Raw genomic sequence first — 19,900 nt, forward strand, 5'->3', positions numbered from 1 at the left:
TGGGATACTAAATGTATGCAGGAGATTAGGCTACATTATTTATGTGCCTTCTCTCATTTACTAATCCTCAGCAAAAATTTACTATGCTGGTTATTAAACTTGTTCCCATTTTACACATGAGGAGACTGATGCACAGAGGTGAAGTAAATCTTCACAGTCATGTGCCCCTTAAACTGTAGAGAAAGGACTTGAACTAAGTTTGTCTTACAACAAAGACTGTAGGACTCTCAAATATTACATACTGCCTCAGAATGCCATCTGACTGTCTCCAAGAAATTCATCCGAGGAAACGCCTTGCGTTTTCTTACTTGTTAAATGAATGTACTCTGAAAAAAAAAAAAAAAAAAAATTGAAAGTGAGCAAAATTACTCAGAAAAGTTGCTGAAAACAATAATATCTAGAGTGGAGTAATACAATTTGAAAAGCAAAAAGTCATTCAAAACCTCAACTTTTCTCATTTCTTCACTTGAGTAATTAAAGAAACTAGATAGGTTATTTTCATTGAATTTGTCTATCTTTGTCTTCACTTTTTCATCCTGTTCCTCCTGCTGCCACTCCCCTATTTCCTCTTATTCCTCCTTTTTGTTTTCCTTCTTTCCCCTCCTCTTAACTCCCTTCTATTCTTGGCTCCTCTAACCATCCTTTTCTGTTTTTGCCTTTTTCAAGACCATACGCATTCCCATGGTCTTGAATACCAACTCTACTATGCGCAGTCTCCATCTCTTACAGACTAAATGTTTGTGTCACTCCGAAATGTGCATGTTGAAGCCCTAAACCCCAGGGTATGGTATTGGGAGATAGTGCCTGTGGGAGATGATTAAGGCAAGAGAGCAGAGCCCTCCTTGATGGAATTGGTGCTTTTATTAAAGGAATTGGTGCTTTTATGAAAGAGGCCCTGAAAAACTCGTTTGCCCTTTCTGCCAACTGAGGACAGTGAAAAGATGGTGGCCTCTGGACCAGGAAGTGGACCCACACCAGACACTAAATTTGCTGGAATCTCGGTCTTGGATATCTCAGCCTCCAGAAATGTGAGAAAAAAATTTCTGGTTTGTTAAACGATCCAGTCATGGTATTTTTGTTATAGCAGCCACAACAGCATCTCCTTGATGTTCTCTTCAGTGATCTACAAAGTGTACCACGATTCCACTGCACCCTCAAATAAGCTAGGCATATTACCCCCATCACTCTATATTGTGTGTTTTAAAGCCCCAGTCTATATAGGCTTTGTGACTTCCCTCATCTTTAGGCTGTAAAATCCTGAACTAATTATTTACTATGCACCGCCACCCGCTAACTCTAAGTCATGTTCATCCAGTAAACCTGCATAGAAGAAATAATTGGCCCGGCGTGGTGGCTCACGCCTGTAATCCCAGCACTTTGGGAGGCTGAGGCGGACAGATCACGAGGTCAGGAGATCGAGACCATTCCAGCTAACATGGTGAAACCCCGTCACGACTAAAAATACAAAAAAATTAGCCAGGCGTGGTGGCAGGCGCCTGTAGTCCCAGCTGCTCCGGAGGCTGAGGCAGCAGAATGGCGTGAACCCGAGAGGCGGAGCTTGCAGTGAGCCGAGATCGCGCCACTGCACTCCAGCCTGGGTGACAGAGCGAGACTCCGTCTCAAGAAAGAAAGAGAGAAAGAAAGAGATAAAGAGAGAAAGAGAGAAAAAGAGAGAGAGAGAGAGAAAGAAAAAAAGAAAAGAAAAGAAAAGAAAAGAAAGAATTGCACTGTAAGCCCTATATCAGCTGTTTCTAGAGTGAGGCAGAGCTCCTAAAATCTGCATAATAGCACATTCGGCTGAAACCTGGCTACCTGGGATTTTAGTCCTAGATCTAGTTCTGTGATGGTGACAAGTAACATAACTACTTCCCTCTCAGTTGAATGTTGGGCATCAAGAGAATGATAAAGTCACACATTCTTTTCACAGCCGGAATGATTCTCTGCTTCACCTGAATAATGCAGGATAACTTCTCATTTCATTTAAACAAAGCTGCAAAGTCTCCTTTGCAATGTAAGGTAACATATTTACATGTTCCAGGGATTAGAATGTGGCCATATTTGGGAGACGATTATTCCACCACAAGGCTGTTAAAACTAATGTTTGTACTGGGGGGAAACCTGGTTACTTCTAAGAATCTCCCCAAAATATAAGTGCAAATACTGCATGTCTAGTTTTTTGTTTTTGTTTTTGTTTTCGTTTTTCTGCCTTTTCTGTGGGAGAAACGTCCCCCAAGGAACAGTGGTTGTTGCTGAAGAGAACATAAAAAACAAAAGTCACTGAAATCTTCCAATCATTTTTAGTAAATATGATGGTAGCAGAGCTAAGGGTATTATGGAAGCAAACATTGGTGCATCTAAACCAGTCTCAGGGAAACTGGCACCTCAAGGCAGAGCAAACAAGAAAATTAGAACTGTTACTGGCCAAAGAGACTTGAAAACCAACATTGTGAAAATACTACTGGTGAATGAAGAGAATGAAACAGGAGATTAGAAAAATAAACCATCAATATAAGCATACTATGCATCTTAATTTTTTCTTTGAATAAATAATACATTTGTATGCTTCAAAAACATTTTAAAAGTTATGTAACAAAAATATTCCCACATCTTCTCCCTCAATAACATGGCTGTTAGGTTCCTACACATCTTTCCACAGTGCATTCCTGCATGTATAGCAAATACGAATGTATATCCCTTTCACTCTCCACTACCAAGAAAGAAGAGAGCATTCTACATGCAGCTCTACTCTATATAGTACTAAGTTAAAAAAAATCAATCCTAGGGAACTTTCTTTACCAGAACACTAGGTGTTATTTTCTTCATTCCTTATTGCAAAAACATTCTACTCCATTTCATAGATGTACCATAAATCTCATGGCCATTTGATGTGATTACAATACCATTTATAGGATAGTTTCTTCTATACTGATTTGCAGTGATTTCCTTTTTGTTTAATTCCAATATGCATTTAGGCTTATTTATGTCCTATGAACTGTTTATTCATTTCCCATGCCACAGAGTTTTAATTAGTGAGACTTTAAGATATGTTTTAATGTCTGGTGGCCCTTGACTTTTCTCATTACTCTTCCTTTTCAGCTATTTCTTCTATTTCTTATTTGCTTATCTTTCTTTATAAGGTTTAATGGCAACTTGCCCTGTTTACAAACACCTATTGGCATTTATATTTATATCCATAAAATTTGTGAATGTGCGTAGGGAGAATTGATACATTTATTATGTTGTCTTCCTATCCAATGATATAGTATACTTTTCCACTTATGTAGTTTCTTTTCATACTAGGTTTCTTGAATGATGTAAGTGGGCTATTAATGAAAAGAGGCAAAGTGTTATTGAGTACTCTTAGGCATTCATAGACAGTGTGGGAGAGGTAACTAAAAGAGCGAACTGCTTGCTGTAAGCATGTGGTTTACTACATGCTTAATACTAACAAGAAAAACAAAACAAACAAACAAACAAAAAACCCTTATCCCAGACAGGGACAGTAAATTAGCTGGGAAGGGGTAGCAGTAAACTAGCTTGGTGCACTGATATAGTGAACCACACACTTAGACACACACTGAAATATACACTCTCTTACTTTGCCTAGGAGAAGAGACACAAAGGTCCTCTGACAAAGTGCCCCTTTCCTGAACAACCTGGGTTGTGTGTACTAAAAGTCTTTTGAAAGTAATAACTCCAAATAAATCCAAATCTTCTGAAACCCCAGAGTCATATCCCACGGTATTAAAACTATTGATGAGACCCCTGAATAAATAATTGTAATCTCATTGGATGCTTGTGTCTAAAGGACCTCTCCCCCTTCTCTCTCTCTCACCTCCCCTCTGTACTAAGCTAGCTCTTGCTCTGCCTTGAGGTGCCAGTTTCCCTGAGACTGGTTTAGATGCACCAATGTTTGCTTCCATAATACCCTTAGCTCTGCTACCATCATATTTACTAAAAATGATTGGAAGATTTCAGTGACTTTTGTTTTTTATGTTCTCTTCAGCAACAACCACTGTTCCTTGGAGGACGTTTATTAAAGGAACAGTAAAGTGAATCAACGAATGATTCTAGAATAGGAATATTCTCTATATCAAGTTTTGCAAAAGTCAGTGTTATTTTCATTTTTCAAAGTTATATGCCCAAAGAACACAAAAATTCCTGTCTCACTGTAATACAGAAAGATTGAAAGGTAAACATTTCAATGAATGGTCACAGCCTTCAGTGAGCACCCTTTCATTATCTGATTGAAGAATTTGACACTTGCATACTTTCCTTACCTAAAATTACCCATCACTGAATTATTTATTAAGAAAATAGCATGTTAAGCATGTTAAGTGATGTAGAATATAAAAAAGCTAAGGTATATGTTTTGCCTCCAGTGCCCATCCATCTAGTGAGAAAGGTAATGTATGCATTAGCAATGCAAAGATAAATGGCAATACAAAGATAGAATTTAAGTACCAGCTGACTGGGATCTCCAGAAAAGACAATGGTGATGTTAACTGTTGCCTGGGGTGGTGAGGGAAAGCCTTCAAAGTCTTCAAAATAGGAAAATGTTGAGTAGCCTTGTTAGATTAAAGAACAGAAGACCAGATGAGCATGGGAGTTGCCAAGACTGACTTTCTTTATTCATTTGGCGACCTGTGTGGAAAAGGTAATAAATCTATATCTCAAATCTACTTTTTATATTTACCAATGAATAAATACAAATTTAATGCTGGAATAAAGAATGCCTCAGATGTATCCTACTTCCTGTCCTTAGGAATATCAGAATGGGTTTTACACAACTACCTACTACTTCTAACATTAAAAGTGATTGCAAAGTCTTGAAGAACTTAGAGGCCTACTTGTTGCATATAAACATATGAAATAATGATTTCTTGAGAGATAACCTTATAACTCAAGCAATATTTTTTCTCTACACATACGCACAACATCACTCTTCACTTGTGTAAGCAAATAAATTATAATCTCGGCTGTAGTATTGTTTTTCAGCAATTTAATTTTTTTCTGACATAGCTTTTATTCTATTATAATGCTTGAATGACTCACATGCAGTGTTTCCAATCCACTTTTCCTGGCTTGTGAAACATTTTAACAAAATGTTAGCATTTGCAAGCACCAGATGTTTTGACATAAGGAGAAGCAATATGTAAATTTTAATCCATGCTAGGAACAATAGCCTGCAGGCACCTTTTTCTTATTACGTGAATCATATACTTAACCACAATGTGGTAGAGCCTATCAAAATCATCACTATCTCAAATGTAATACTCTTGTCTTATGGTTGCCAATTAATGAAACTGATACATATTTAACATGATAGGTATCCATTACTTAACCAACAAGCCTTATTGTATTTTACTACTTCAATACCACATAGCTAGAACTCTGCAGGTGACAGTAACAACTTTTTAGGGGGTTTTAATCTTCCTTTTGGTGGTCAATAAAATCAAGGCTTGTATTAGATCTTAATGTTTTATAGCTGCAAATATTATTTTACCAAAAATATTAAAACCTATTACAACTTTTTTCATCTTTTCCACCTTTTAACTCAACTCAGGGTAAGGGTATGATGTATGATGTGTGTGCGTGTGTGTGTGTGTGTGTGTGTTTCTAATAGGAAAGACTTGGAGATAGCTTCAGTGTTTGCTAAATGTATTTTCCAATAAAGAATAACATATTCTCTTTAGCTTAAGGATTTTCTAGGGACAAAAAAGAATAACAAAGAAGAACATATTCTTATATGCAGTCTTTTCTAATATTGAAGAATTATAAAACCTTTAAAATAAGCTCCCACATGGACACACATATGTATGCCCAAACACACCACAGAGGTACATACACATACAATAAACAATCAAGTATCAAAACCATTCAGTCATCCATATTTTCAGCCTATATACTATTTAAGAAAAGTCATCCTGAGTTATTTTTACCTGTATTAGATTATTCTTTCCATACCAAGATTATTATAATGATCAGTATTTCGGGCATTGATAACACTTTAAGAAAAATATTCATATGATATTACTTTTTTTAAAAAGCAAAGAACCTATATTTGAACATAGAATACCACCCTTTATGGTTAACTCTGAGCAGTCCTGTTTTAGTATTTTAAAATAAAGTATGGAGGGAAAAATTCCATAAACATGGTATTAAATATTAGAAAGTCTTAACACAACTGAAATCCTTATTAATTTCATTATCAAAGGGTAGGTCTAGTCAATACCAATTAACAGCTTTAAAATGTTTTACATATTAAAATACAGTATTCTATTTATCCTAGATTGTCTGGGGACTATCTAGTATATTAAAAGGTTTTGCAGAGTTTCTTAGTGATTTCACTGCTACCATTATGCCTGTTAGCAATTTAGCAACATCCTGATAAATATTTTCCATAAATCAAAGCCATAACAGCATGGTGAAGCAGATGGCAGGAGACCATATTAAAGAATGTAACAATTATTTTCTTTAATAGGGAAATATTGAATCATCGTTTTCAGCATGGATTATGTAGTGAGTAGTTGTCAGCTGTGATGTCTGGTGACTGTTTTAAATATCCTTTCAAATGATTAACCCACATTCTCTGTTTTTCAGTGCAGTCTATATACAAAGGCAGAACAAAAGCTGTAAAACATTTCATAATTATAGTCTCTCATTTAATATATGCAAAGAAAATATTGGTACATTTTAAGGTATTTTTACAAAGATTCAGGTATGTATTAAAGTACACCAAAGTTCTCCATTTTCTCAGAAAATAAGACACATTACCTTGTTATTAAAAATGAAAAATAGCAATAATTACAAATTCTACAGTCTTATTATATTAACAATGTTTTCTTGATCTAACCAATGTTAGATTAAAATTATAGGAATGTTACTTCAGCTATTCATATATGTAAAACGCTATTAAAGTGAAAGATTTTTAACTACATTATAATTATTAAGATTAAATAGCAGAATTAATTTTAGCCTTGTATGCCATAAGCAACTGCTATGCTGTTAGATAAGATTCTTGAATTTAGTTTGCTTTTAAACTTCAGTATCATATTTAAAGAACAATATGTAACTTCCTGATTATATATAATTCTTTCAGCAAAATCAGTCTCTTCTTTTATCTGTATGTTTTGTTTGCTACATAAACTACCAGCTTTAACACAAAAACAAAATTTATTTCTGTGGAAAAAAATACAGTTGAAAATATAGAATTTTTGAAATAAAACAGTAGTGCAGGGATAAAAGAGGTAGTATTACAAACACAAAAGTCTTTACTGTTATTCTTTATGCCTGTTGGATAATGTAAGAAAAAGACATTTTACAGAGAATTTCATCAGTAGAAAACACAATAGAAATCATCTGATTATGCAGAAATACACATAAAAATCCCTTTACAAGCAGATAAAAAGTTCCCTTTTATGTATAAAGCAGTAGACAATAGTATTTCATTGTTAAGTTGGTTGAATCCTGGGGAATATATTTTTTAATCAAAATAGCTGTTTTCTGATAATCTCCTATACACTCAAATTCTCTATGGACCTCAGAGGGAAAATGTAGCACTGAAAATTCTAAGAGAAGCTATTTTTTTTCTAGTTTTGAATTGTTTCCTTGTTTTCAAATTAAAATTCATACAAATAATAAAATATTGGAACATCAATGCACGATGATTACTGGAGGCTCATATAACATATGAGATCAGCAACACTCGAAATGTATTTAGTATTTATTAGGCAAATATAATGAAATCTCTGTATATATGTATACTAAGTCAAACTGACATACTTATCAACATATGGAGCACTGGAGGGGTAAATGATGTAATTCCATGTAGTACATAGAGACTATGCCATTATCAATACTGAAACAAAATTCAATCCTTCAGGTGTTTTTAAGAAACCCAGATGGTTGATCGTGCGCTGATAACACAGTGAAATAATTAATTGATTCCAGCTTTATTCCACATCTTACATATCAGATGGTCAGTAAATACCTAAAATGTTTGAATAGGGTCAAAGACATTGTAAAAAAAAAAAAAAAAAAAAAAAAAAGAAAGAAAATTGGAACACTTAGTTATGCCATTTATTTATTGAAATGTTTAAATTCCACAATATCCAAACAGGAAAAAAGTGTTTTCATGATACCTTGAAGTATAAGAAAATTCCTTCACAACTCAGTTTTTCAAAATAAAATAAAAATATATTCCTTTTAAAGTTGTGAAATCTAACTCTTCTCATGACATAATGGTAAATGAGCACACCAAATCAAGACATTCTTTGTATCTATTTTTTTTAAGTAAGAGCTATTAAATATTTGATTTACAGTCATGTAGGTGAGAAAAAATGAGTTGAAAAAGGAAGAAGGCGGCTATTTCTCAATGTCCCCAGCTCATCTGGCTATTTATTATTTAGAGCTTTTTTTAAACCTATGTAAAGAAAGCCATGGTCACTGATATGCCTATAAACTGAGGAAATGCCATTTGATATAGGAAAAATTCAAGAAGAAAAGGCACTAAAGAAAAGAAATTGTAAAGAGCTGTATCTACTAACAGTAGGTCATCATTATTTTAAGCTAATTGGAAAGTAAGGGCTGTTTAATGTGAATCCATGAAAAAGCAGCTAACATTTAACAATATAAAAAATGATTGGATGGGATATTTTATTGAAAAAAGAATGAAAAACAATAACATTATTGTATCTTACTTTAAAGTAAGTTTTATTATAATTGTAATTATGAATTAAATCTTTAAATGAAAAGGTATAATTGTATATTAATTGAATGAACAAATTGATATATTGTGTTTTAATAGTCCCATTACAGTTGATGCTTTTTACCACAGCATTGTTTGATAAACAATATGCCTTACTATTATGAAAAATCTCATTTCTGCAAAAAATATTCTAGAGAGTCATAAATTTTTCTAAGGGTCTATCTTGAATCTTAGATAGTCAAATAATTTGCTTTTAAATTCACATTATTTTTGTTTTGAAATTTATTTGCATCATTTTGAAATGTTATGGTCAGATGTTTATAACCCTCAGTAATTATAGTGAAACTGACCCACATATAATAAATAGAAGGCGTAGTTTGCTGAGTGGGGAGGACATTTTGAAAAACAACTACTTTATAAATGAACAACATTTTTAGTGACTAATTTTTGGTACACTACTACTTTCCTATGCAACCTCCTCATTATTAGGATTGGAATAATTATATTTAGATAAGTAGGGGTCCCCCCATCGTTATACATGACATTAACTGCACACCTAACAGACCTGATTCAGGAATTTTTCACTTGGGATCCAAGAAAACATTCAGGAGGTCCCTAAGATCTCTGAATGCATGCAAATTGTTGTCCATATAAACTGTTCTATACTTTTCTAGGGAGAGGGTCTATAACTCATTAGATTCTCAAGGGATCTGCCTTAAAAAGTTAAGAACTGGCCGGTCGCGGTGACTGAAGCCTGTAATCCCAGCACTTTGGGAGGCCGAGGCGGGCGGATCACGAGGTCAGGAGATCGAGACCATCCTGGCTAACACGGTGAAACCCCGTCTCTACTAAAAATAAAAAAAGAAATTAGCCGGGCGTGGTGGCGGGCCCCTGTAGTCCCAGCTACTCCGGAGGCTGAGGCAGGAGAATGGCGTGAACCCGGGAGGTGGAGCTTGCAGTGAGCCGAGATCGCGCCACTGCACTCCAGCCTGGGCGACAGAGCGAGACTCCGTCTCAAAAAAATAAAAAAAAATAAAAAATAAATAAAAAATTAATAACTACCATCTAATTAATTTTTAATCTATTTCAGTTGACTGGGACACAGCACAACTCTTTACTCTCTTTAAAAGTTCATTATCCATTTTACAGTTCCCTGACATCTCATAATCTAAATGTAGCAGCAAATATCAGTTCCCTCTCCAGATCTATCTGCGTCCAGGTTCTATCATCCTGTGCCAAGTCCTTATCTCAGCCAAGATTGTGAAGGATAGGTTTCAGGGCCCAGTAGTTGTACCTTAACAGAATGGAAAATAATGACTGAGTAATGACATCACCGGTGCAAGGATACTCAAAATATGAAGAAATGAGAAGAGTAGATAAAATGAGAACTGAAGCCAGTCTCTATCTAATAAACAGGTGTGTTTTCCATGAACTCCAAAATATATTCCTTATCTATACTTTTTGACATTTAATCAAATTATCAACTCAGATAATGAAGTGGAATTCTGTTATAAAATTAAAAGTATGTAACATGTTCTTGAAAATTATTGAGAAGATGTATCTAATAGCTGTTTCACATGGCATATTTCAGATTAATTTATCTATCAGGCTTTAATGACTGTACCCAGAAGTTAGTAATTATTTTTCCATGTCAAACAATAAAATTATTTTAATTCTCCAAAATCTGGGCAAATGATACAAACTAAGCCTGAGATAATTATTATACCATAAGGATCTACTATTTTTCTACTTTTATCAGCATTAGGGTCTCACATTTTATAGTAACATATTTTCCATGTGAGAAATAACTAAAAGATCCTTTCAAAATTTATCCCAAAGCTTAATATTCATGAAAGATTACATCTCACTCAAGTTAGTAATATATGTTTTAGTTTTTAGCATCCTCCCGGCTACTAAAAATATTTGCTTCTATTATATTAATACTATATTATTTCACCATAGTTTTTAAGGGCCTTCACAACCTGTTGTCAGTCTTATGCTTCAGAACTCCCGACATCTAGGGCATCCAGATTTTTCTAATGCAAGTCCTATAAAGATACTTTCTCAATATTCTCACTTTTATCATTTGGTTGATATTATTCCTTTATATGCCCTCACTTTCACTCAATTAATGCCTTTCAAAGAGAAGTCAAATTCTGCTGTTCCCATAAACTTTGTCATTCATTTTCATTTTCTTTGACCTTCTGTATTTACAGCTTATGCTTAGATTTTTTATTCTATGTCTTGTATCTTTTGTTTTTGTTTTTCATGCATTCTTGTTAACTACCTCAGGAGTAAGACCATCTCTTTTTCAACTATTCTACATTTTCTCAGGACTCACTGCAGTTCTGAGTATGCCTCCATAAATACTGATTAATCGGATGATCACTCATGGAGGTCCAGCACAGAGCAAGGTGCTTGGTAACTTAATTTGCTAACCTAAAACAAGCGCAAGAGATAAAAATCTAAGTGAAGCATCATAGTTATAAGTGCTTACAATAAATGCTAACAGTGCAACCAAAGATCATAAGACACACTAAGTGCTTATAGAAATAGAACCTCATGTTCCTCTCAGAACTGAAAATAATAAGGAATAGTTTCTTTTATAATAATTATTTTGCCAATTGGCAATTCAATTTTCAATATTTTATCCATTTGGAGCAAAACCAAATCAACAACTAATTGATTTCTGTCCAATACTGGACACGATGAAAAGTTTTAAGTACCTGAAAACTGTCCTTGTAGGGGCACATTTTATATTTTATTTATTAAAACTGATGGTCTGACATCTCTTCTTAATAAAGAAAAGAGAATTTGGAATGTGATTCTGATGCAGTCAGAAGAATGAAGAAAACAAAAGAACATGTACTACCTGAATTATGTGCATACTTGTGGGTGTATGTTTGTGTGAAGGGATACAATTCTGGTCCATATTCCTGAGGAAAATATTGAATGAGTTCCTTTTCCTGAACAGAGTCTGGAGATATAAATATGCATGGATGCTTTTAGAATTAGTGTAATTGAACCAACTAAAGAAATGAGGATCTAATTTTAGTAACCAATGTTTTTATAAGTCATCCATATTTTATTGTGGAAAATTCTCACATTTATTGTAGATTTGCTTTTCAACCGCAAGTGACAGATAATCTATTATATCATTATTTCTCCTATAAAGTTTGAACTTTAGACGTATCTACTAGACAATGGAGAAAGGCAATGACCACCTGATATGCTGATCTTGATTCTTGAAGACTGATGTAAAAGTTGAAGAGAAGATGGAAATGAATAACTAAGAGACGGTTTGTATGTTTCAGTCATTTTATACTTTGCAGTCATTAGTTCCAGTAGTACACCACGAAGTTGCTGCTTTTAAAGCATCAATAAAGAGCTATTTCTTATGCTGTCCCTCTTTCCAGTAAAACAGAATTTAAGTGGATTTGGACTCTGTAGTCAAAGAAGAAAACACCTTTTTTCCACCCTCAATAATTCATTAACACCATGATTTTTCTTCCTGCGAACTCTTCTGTTGCTTCTATCAGTTTTTCATGAACACCACATTCCTTTAGGAAAAAAATAAGCCAAAGCAACATATGAAACACAGAGCATAATTGCACAGCACCAGCATAGAACTGCTTTCCAGTTGATGAATTGGGTCTGTTTATTTCTTATAATTCATCACCATCGTCTGAGCTAAAGCTACTTCTCCTACTGCTCTCTTTGGAAACTGCAGGCGAAGTGGCAGATAGCAGAGGATCTGTTCCAAATGGAGAGATTGTGTCATCCAATAGCATGCCATCCAATCTTTGTTCCTCTTTCAATGCGGCACTAAATGATAAATCTGTGAAGTATGACAAAGGATCAGAAAAGGCTATAGCTTGATCACAGAGCTCAGGGGTTGGCCCCTGAGACACAGTCAGTTGTTGGCAATAGTCTACTGAATTCTGCTCAGGATGGCTCTGCTGTTTGGTGACATGAGCACCTAAATCAACCGTGCCAAGTGAAGCCAGGGTTGGCAGACCATGAGTACGAGCCTGAATTTCTAGTTCCTGTAATTTCAAACGAGAATCATTAAATAACATCTTTGAAATTGGATTTAACAGTAGAGAATAAGCCAGACATAGAATCAAAATATTAACAAGCATTTAAAATGAAGAATAATGCAATGCAAATTATGAATAATCTTTGCAAATAATGAAATTGATACATTTCTGATGTCTGAAAAATAACTCTGAGAAAATTATTCAGATTTTTTTTAAGTTCGGTCTCATTGTTCTACAAAGGAATTTATGACTGATGATAGTTCCACAGTGGCTCAGACTACAATACAGCCATTTGGAGATAGCAGAAAGTCATCTATTTATTCTTCCTGATTAATTTCTCACCGTAAATGCAGGACCTTTTCATGGAAGCAGTAAATGCTTTACCTGGTGCTAAGCATACTCACATTTTTAAAAAATCTTGAGAGTTATAAAAGCCCATGTTTTGATATTTTGGATTATATGAACAGATGAGAAGTGACTTAATATAAACTGGCACAACACTCCTTGAGGCAATGAAAACCATAGCAATGTCGGGAAAGAAATGAAAGAAGGAGGGGAGAATTTAATGTCCAATATAATCTAGAGAAACAAGCGTTCTACTTAGTATTATTATTTGATTGGGATAATAATGTGTGCATTTATGAAATGTGTTATATTTTGTGCATTTTGTAATTTGTTGTTGTCATTATATATGTATATATATACACACACACATATAGACACATATGTGTATATACATATATACATTTTCAGCTATCTTGATCCTGGATTTCTAGTCAAAACCTAATTGAAACAATCCAATTCACGAACTTCTAAAAAGCAGTAAAATTATCCTTCAAAAGGAAAAATAATTGTTAATAAGAGAAAAAATAAATGAGACCAATGAAGAAAACTGATGACAGCTGAGTCATATGTAAGCTATGTGGCTCATGGCAACATTCTTATAAAAACCTGAATCCGAAGTAGAAGTCGCCTGTTAGCCTGTTCTAATTTCTTCTGTCTGTGTTCTAATTCTCGGGCTCTCTGTTGTTCTTTTTGTAGCCACTTGATGTACTCCACTGATGCTTTTAGAATGGTTCCTTTGTTCCAGCGCATATCACTGTAGAACGGAGAGATAACCTTTTCACAATTGTGCATGTCAGCAGAATTCATAAGAACTTACAAAATCTTTTACATTAATATGAAATAATGATTTACATGACTATTATTCACTCTTAGATATTATTGCTTCTGAATAGAAATTTTAATAGAATAGTTAAGAAGCCCTTATATAGTAAAATTAATCCCAGAATGAAAATAAGTGTCAAAAGAAAGTAATAAAGTGACTTTTTGTGGGAGAGCTAAATGCAATATCATGATTCTACCATTACAGTTTTTATATTTTTAGTGAAAATTGCTTTTATTATTAACTCCAAGATTAAAATCTATGTGCAGTATTTCTGCATTAATGAACTAGGAAATGTACATTACTGAGGACTTAAGCCTAAATTTTTTAAGATCATTTCAAATGTAGCAATCTTTTAACCTATTTTCTAATAAGGTTGCTTTTATGTTTCTAAGAAAAAAATAAAGTCCCTCCTGAATGGTGATCCTGAGCAATTGTGAAACAAATCAGACTCTGGCAACATCACTTTATGTAATAGAGCAAACTTTCTAAAACCATTCAGCCATTTTTTCTGTACAAACATCATCAAAACTTTTTAAAGGCTTGATATGAGTAGCTGTTTTTAAATACATTTAAGATAAGTAAATATAATTAAACATTACTGGATAACTTTTTAGGCTTTAGCATAGAAGAAATCATTTCATTAAAACTTACTTTTAAGACAGAAGAAATTAAAGCTATGACATTGTGGAAGAGGCTACTGAGTTTGGTATCCGAAAATATACATTAATGAATGTAATACTGCATGAGAAATAATAATATGTTTGCAGAATGAGTCCAAACTAATTGCTAAGTGTTAATCAGAGTTGTTGGAAAACCTGGATGCATTTTTAATTTAGAGTCATGAGATGTTTTTAGTATAGCGTAAAGCGCACAGGTAGGGAAATATAACATTTTTCTACATATATTTTTAGTGATGAGACAATGCCACTAGCAGTAAAATATTAAAAGAAGAGATATTTTTCTACTAGCAGGTGAAAATACTTACTGGAGCCTGGATAAGAGCTCTGTTCTACTGCAGTGCACCAAAACATTGTCAACGGACATCGCAAGTTTGAAAATGCTTTGTCATTTCTTTAAGGCTATAATGGCTGTTGGTCTCACTCCACTCACGGGGGCTGAGGGGAATGGGTGGGATGGTGGTGGTGGGAAGGGTGGGGAGAGACAGGCTCTCTTTGGTGTTAAACTAAGTATCTGTAACTGAATCGTGTAATGGACTCTAAACTAAAATTTAAGTAGTAGCAAAAGCCTTATGGACCCTTATGTTGTGTCATTTTTTCCCCATGGGAAGAAAAACTTGAGGACAGAGAAATATGTTTAAAAAAAAAAAAGATAGCCCTAGACAACTTTGAAGTTTAAAGTACTATTTAGTTCAAAAACAAATCTTCAAAATGGTGGTAGAGAACACACAATGAGCCTCCCTTCAATTTGTACCTGATGTCACTTACAATACGTTTTTTAAGTTCCTCTATTTTAAAGACATTTTAATGTACAAGATTCTTTCTTAATTTATTTTTTATTTTTTTATATTTACTGAAGAGACTTTTGCCTCTCTCCCAAAACAATTTCAGCAAAGAGGCATTATAAATATTACATAGGGTGGTACCATATATAGACACACCAATAAAGGCATGGCTAAAGAATAAGTGTTGATTGTTGATGCTGGCCTTTCATTTTCTGCACAACAATTTTTTAAGATCTTAAAACTTTGGTGGATTGAAAGCCTGAATGCATTTACAGTCAGAGCAGATAATACAAATGTAAAAATTGGAGTAAGTAAGGAGTGCTGCCAGGCAAAGCTATGGAAAATGTACAATCTGTTATCTGAGGAGTGCACATCCACTTAAAAGCATTAAAAAAATAATTTTAAAAAGATTTTTAAAAAGAGAGAAAAAAATATTATGACAGGTCTGAATTTTTTTTTATTATTTATTTATTTATTTATTTATTTTGCTTCAACATTTTGTGACTCCTGACTTAGAAAGCTTTGTCAGGTCTCATATGCTGTGCCAACTATCATTCTTACACAAAAGCAGGAGGAATTTGGTTGTAGAGGGGAGGAAAGATAAAGTAAAAAAACTTCAAACTATTTAGAAAACTTTTTAAAGTGCAAAAACAAGAGTAATAGAGTAATTAATGATCTAATACTATTTTTAAATTTCTACTCATGTAATTTTTGTAAACATGGCTCACAAAAACACATACAGACAAAAGTGTTTCCAAGAAAGCTAAAGAGGACAACTACAACATGTTGTAGAAGCTCTTCACGCTTTCTCTTTGATTGTTATTTTTGTTGGAGTTTTGTTTTTTTAACACTGGTCAAGAGATTGTCATTGCCTGGTCGTGTTTTTTTTTCACGTACTTTTCTCAACCTATACTTCTCAATTACAGCTATTCTCTGTATTACTTTTCCTTCTGACCTCACCATTATGACCTGCAAAGAAATGGAATTTTCTGAATGTTTCGATACATAAAAATAAAAACTTCATAGAATTCAAAGTATCTTCAGGTATTAACTTTTATTTCCTAAGCCAACTCCAAAATATCTTCCAATCATGAGCTGGAAAGGTACTCAAAGGTCAACCATGCCACAGTTGCTGCCATTTGCCCAAGAGTATATGGGGTTTAGGAGATAAGCCCCAGGTTTCCTCACTCAGTTCAGTACTTCTTCTGCCAACTGTGGCTTTCCCACCTTTCAAATGCATCTGCCACAAGAAATACGTTTTATATAGTGACTTGGCACACTCTTAGTATATAAAACTGCAACAAAGATTTCACAGAGCTTTCCTATTCTCTTTACATGTAATACTCTTATATTTTCAATGCTATTCTTCCTTTTTTGTTTAAAATGCTGCATTTGTCTCATTTGAGTGATTCCATGACCCATTAATAGGTATGGCACATAATTTGAAGTATCTCATACTAGACAATTGTATACTCTGATGTACTTTTTATTTTTAAAAATTGTTCTTAGTCATTTTAATGGTTGTAGTCACCTGTTCAACAAGTTATTCAAAAATTTGTTAAACTCAAACTAAAATCTTGGAAGGGTTTTTTTTGTTTGTTTTTGTTTTTTTTCCAGATCCACTGTTTGTTAATTTTCTCATTGTCATAACATAATAATGTCATTTCTTCTTTCCTTTTCTCACCCTCAAAGTAAATTTGCCTCCTCTATGCTACCCTTCCCTTTCCCCAGCATTCTTGTTTCCTGTGACTTTCAGATTATCCCTAATAACATTTGAAAATGTGACAAATGATCCAAAATAATTTTGTCACGTAGACGAGTATTCCTTAGTCCATGGAGCCAGACCATGGTTCTCAGGTAAAGTCCATTTTAAGAGGATATGCTCTGGATTCAACCATGGGACCCTCATTGCTAAACCCTAAAAAGGGACACGGGAGTAACAGGTCAGGCCACAGCAAGCCAAGGAATAAAATGTATTTAAACAGAATTAGTACTGAGACTTTTGGAATGCCATACATTTCAATGAAGTGTCTTCTCTATCTGTGATATACAGAAAGATCCATGTATAGACATACTCAACATCTAATTAATGTGTTTTCCATTAGACCCCAAATAAATGTTATTTCCTACATACAACATAATAGAATTAAAACAAATAATAACCCTTCTTTCTGAGATTTGTAAGGAAGAGAAAAACAATGCTTGCAATGTGGTTTTCCCAATTCTGGTCTCTTTTAGATACGAGTCTACAGTAAATTGAATTTTCATATTCTAGACTAAGGGTAGACAAACTATAGCCCATAGCTTATTTTTGTCCATACATTTCACTGGATGTGGTCAAGCTCATTCCTTCACATGTTGTCTGTGTCTGCTTTCGTGCTACAATGCCAGAGTTAAATAATTGTGACAAAGACTTTCTGTATGGCCCACAAAGCTTGAAATATTTACTATCTGGCCCTATACAAAAAATGCTTACCATCCCATGTTCTAGAAAATGAATTAGAACTAGAAAGGAGTCTTTAGATAAAGTTTTTATTAAAATTTGGAGTAATAATCTCTCATAAAACTTTGTAACTTGCAAACTATTCCCATATACCTTATTTGATTTTATTTTTATAAAAACACAGGCATATAGGGAAGACAAGTGTTTTCTTTAGCTAACAGAGTCACATGCTTAGATACTTTAAAAGATTTGAAGAGTTTGGAGTAGAGTCTAAATTAGACCTGAGCTCTTCAGACCCTAAATGTCTTCGCAGTCTAATATGTACATAAGGACATATATTGCATTCCCTTTTCGAACGAATTGTTGAATTGTCCAAGTAAATGAGCAAATTCGGATTTAGAGAAAACGTGCTTCAAAATCTCACAAATGTAATTTTTTTTGGGGGGGGCGGGGAGGTGCAGCGTCTTGTTCTGTCACCCAGGCTGGAATGCAGTGGTGTGATCATGGCTCACTTCAGCCTTGAAATCCTGGGTTCAAGCGATCCCTGTGTCTCAGCCTCCTGAGTAGCTTGGAGTACAGGTTCATGCTACCACGCCCAGCTCTTGCTCTTTCTTTCTCTTTCTTTCTTTCCCCTTCCCTTCCCTTTCCTCCCGTCCTCTCCCCTCCCCTCCCCTCCACTCTTCTCCCTTCCCCTCCCTTCCTCTCCCTTCCCTTTCTTTTCCTTCTTGCTTGCTTTCTCTTTAGAGGTGGGATTGCACCCAGACCTATCTTGAACTCCCGGCCTCAAACAATCTTCCTGTTTGGCCCTCCCAAAGTACTGGGATTATAGGCATGAGACAATGTGCCTGGCACACAAGTATGACTTTATCAAACATGATCATTTCTGGATAATGAATAATATCCAGTATTTGGAGAAAAAAATAATTCTCAGTTTTAAGGAAATATTTTCAAATCATTATTAATGCTACAGATTCCATGTTTTCACTATTTTTTTTTTTCTTTTTTTGAGACACAGTCTTGCTCTGTTGCCCAGGCTGGAGTGCAGCGGCACGATCTCAGCTCACCACAACCTCTGCCCCCTGGGTTCAAGCGATTCTCCCACCTCAGCCTCCTGAATAGCTGGGATTACAGGCATGCGCCACCATGCCAGACTAAGTTTTGTATTTTTAGTAGAGATGGAGTTTCACCATGTTGGCCAGGATGGTCTTACACTTCTGACCTCAAGTGATCAGCCCACCTCGGCCTCCCAAAGTGCTGGGATTACAGGTGTTCTATTTTTAAAGAAACATTCAATATTTTAACTTAACACTTTATTTCTCAATATTTACAAGAGTAACTAATTTGTTTGATGGACATTTTGTGCATACAGCACAAAGCCTGGTCAGCATCAATCAATATGCTTTTACAATTCCATTTGTTACTTGTGTGTCTCCAAAATTTGGGGACCTTGGAAAATCTAACAATTCTATTTTCACTTGCATGCAAATTTTAAATTGGGAGAATTGTTATACTCATAAAAATTGAATATACCAGTCCGTATCATAAATAATATTTGACATTATCACTAAATTTGAAAATATTGTCACCTTACAGAAAGACTCACTATGAATTGAGGAGAAATAACTTATTTACTTCTTATAGCTCAAATGGACAACTCTTGTAACAGCCTTGATGCTCAATAACAATCAGCCTGGAATAGACATTTTAAAATGAGCCCAGCAATAGCCTTATTTTTGCCATAAGCTGCTTAGTTTCCTAGTCATTGGTTCTCCTCCCTTTTCCCTCCCATTCATTTTTGGGGGTCTTTAAATTATAACATTATTATAGAAATGATTGTTGAACTCACGGATCATTAGACTTTGGAATAAGAGTGCCAAGCTCCTTGATTCGGTAATTAATATTATACCTTCTTCTTCTTTCAACTATTAAAGAAGAAACATTATTGATTATTCTCATTAATGCACAGTTCACTTTTGGTCATCTGTAAACTTTCTTAATAATCTTTTAAAAACAATGGGCAAAAAACTTTCCATTTAGTCAAATGATAATACTTCTCAAGAATAAATTAAAAATTCTT

At 34.4% G+C, this 19,900-nt stretch overlaps 1 protein-coding gene across 6 annotated transcripts in view; it reads right to left on the reverse strand.

Annotated features, from left to right (window-relative positions):
- Positions 1-11,774: 11,774 nt before the first annotated feature.
- TFEC (transcription factor EC) overlaps positions 11,775-19,900 on the reverse strand; it is a 199,884-nt gene continuing 191,758 nt past the window's right edge. For all 6 annotated transcript variants that reach the window (XM_028846202.2, XM_028846203.2, XM_015134775.3 and 3 more), the window contains 3 exons: positions 19,670-19,745; positions 13,702-13,849; positions 11,775-12,756 (listed from right to left, as the gene is read on the reverse strand). In XM_028846202.2, coding sequence (XP_028702035.1) covers positions 12,376-12,756; positions 13,702-13,849; positions 19,670-19,745 — 605 coding nt within the window. In that variant the 3' untranslated portion in view covers positions 11,775-12,375. The remainder of the gene's footprint in view (positions 12,757-13,701; positions 13,850-19,669; positions 19,746-19,900) is intronic.

This window comes from Macaca mulatta, chromosome 3, assembly GCF_049350105.2.
Source record: "Macaca mulatta isolate MMU2019108-1 chromosome 3, T2T-MMU8v2.0, whole genome shotgun sequence".
NCBI classification, from domain to species: Eukaryota; Metazoa; Chordata; class Mammalia; order Primates; family Cercopithecidae; genus Macaca; species Macaca mulatta.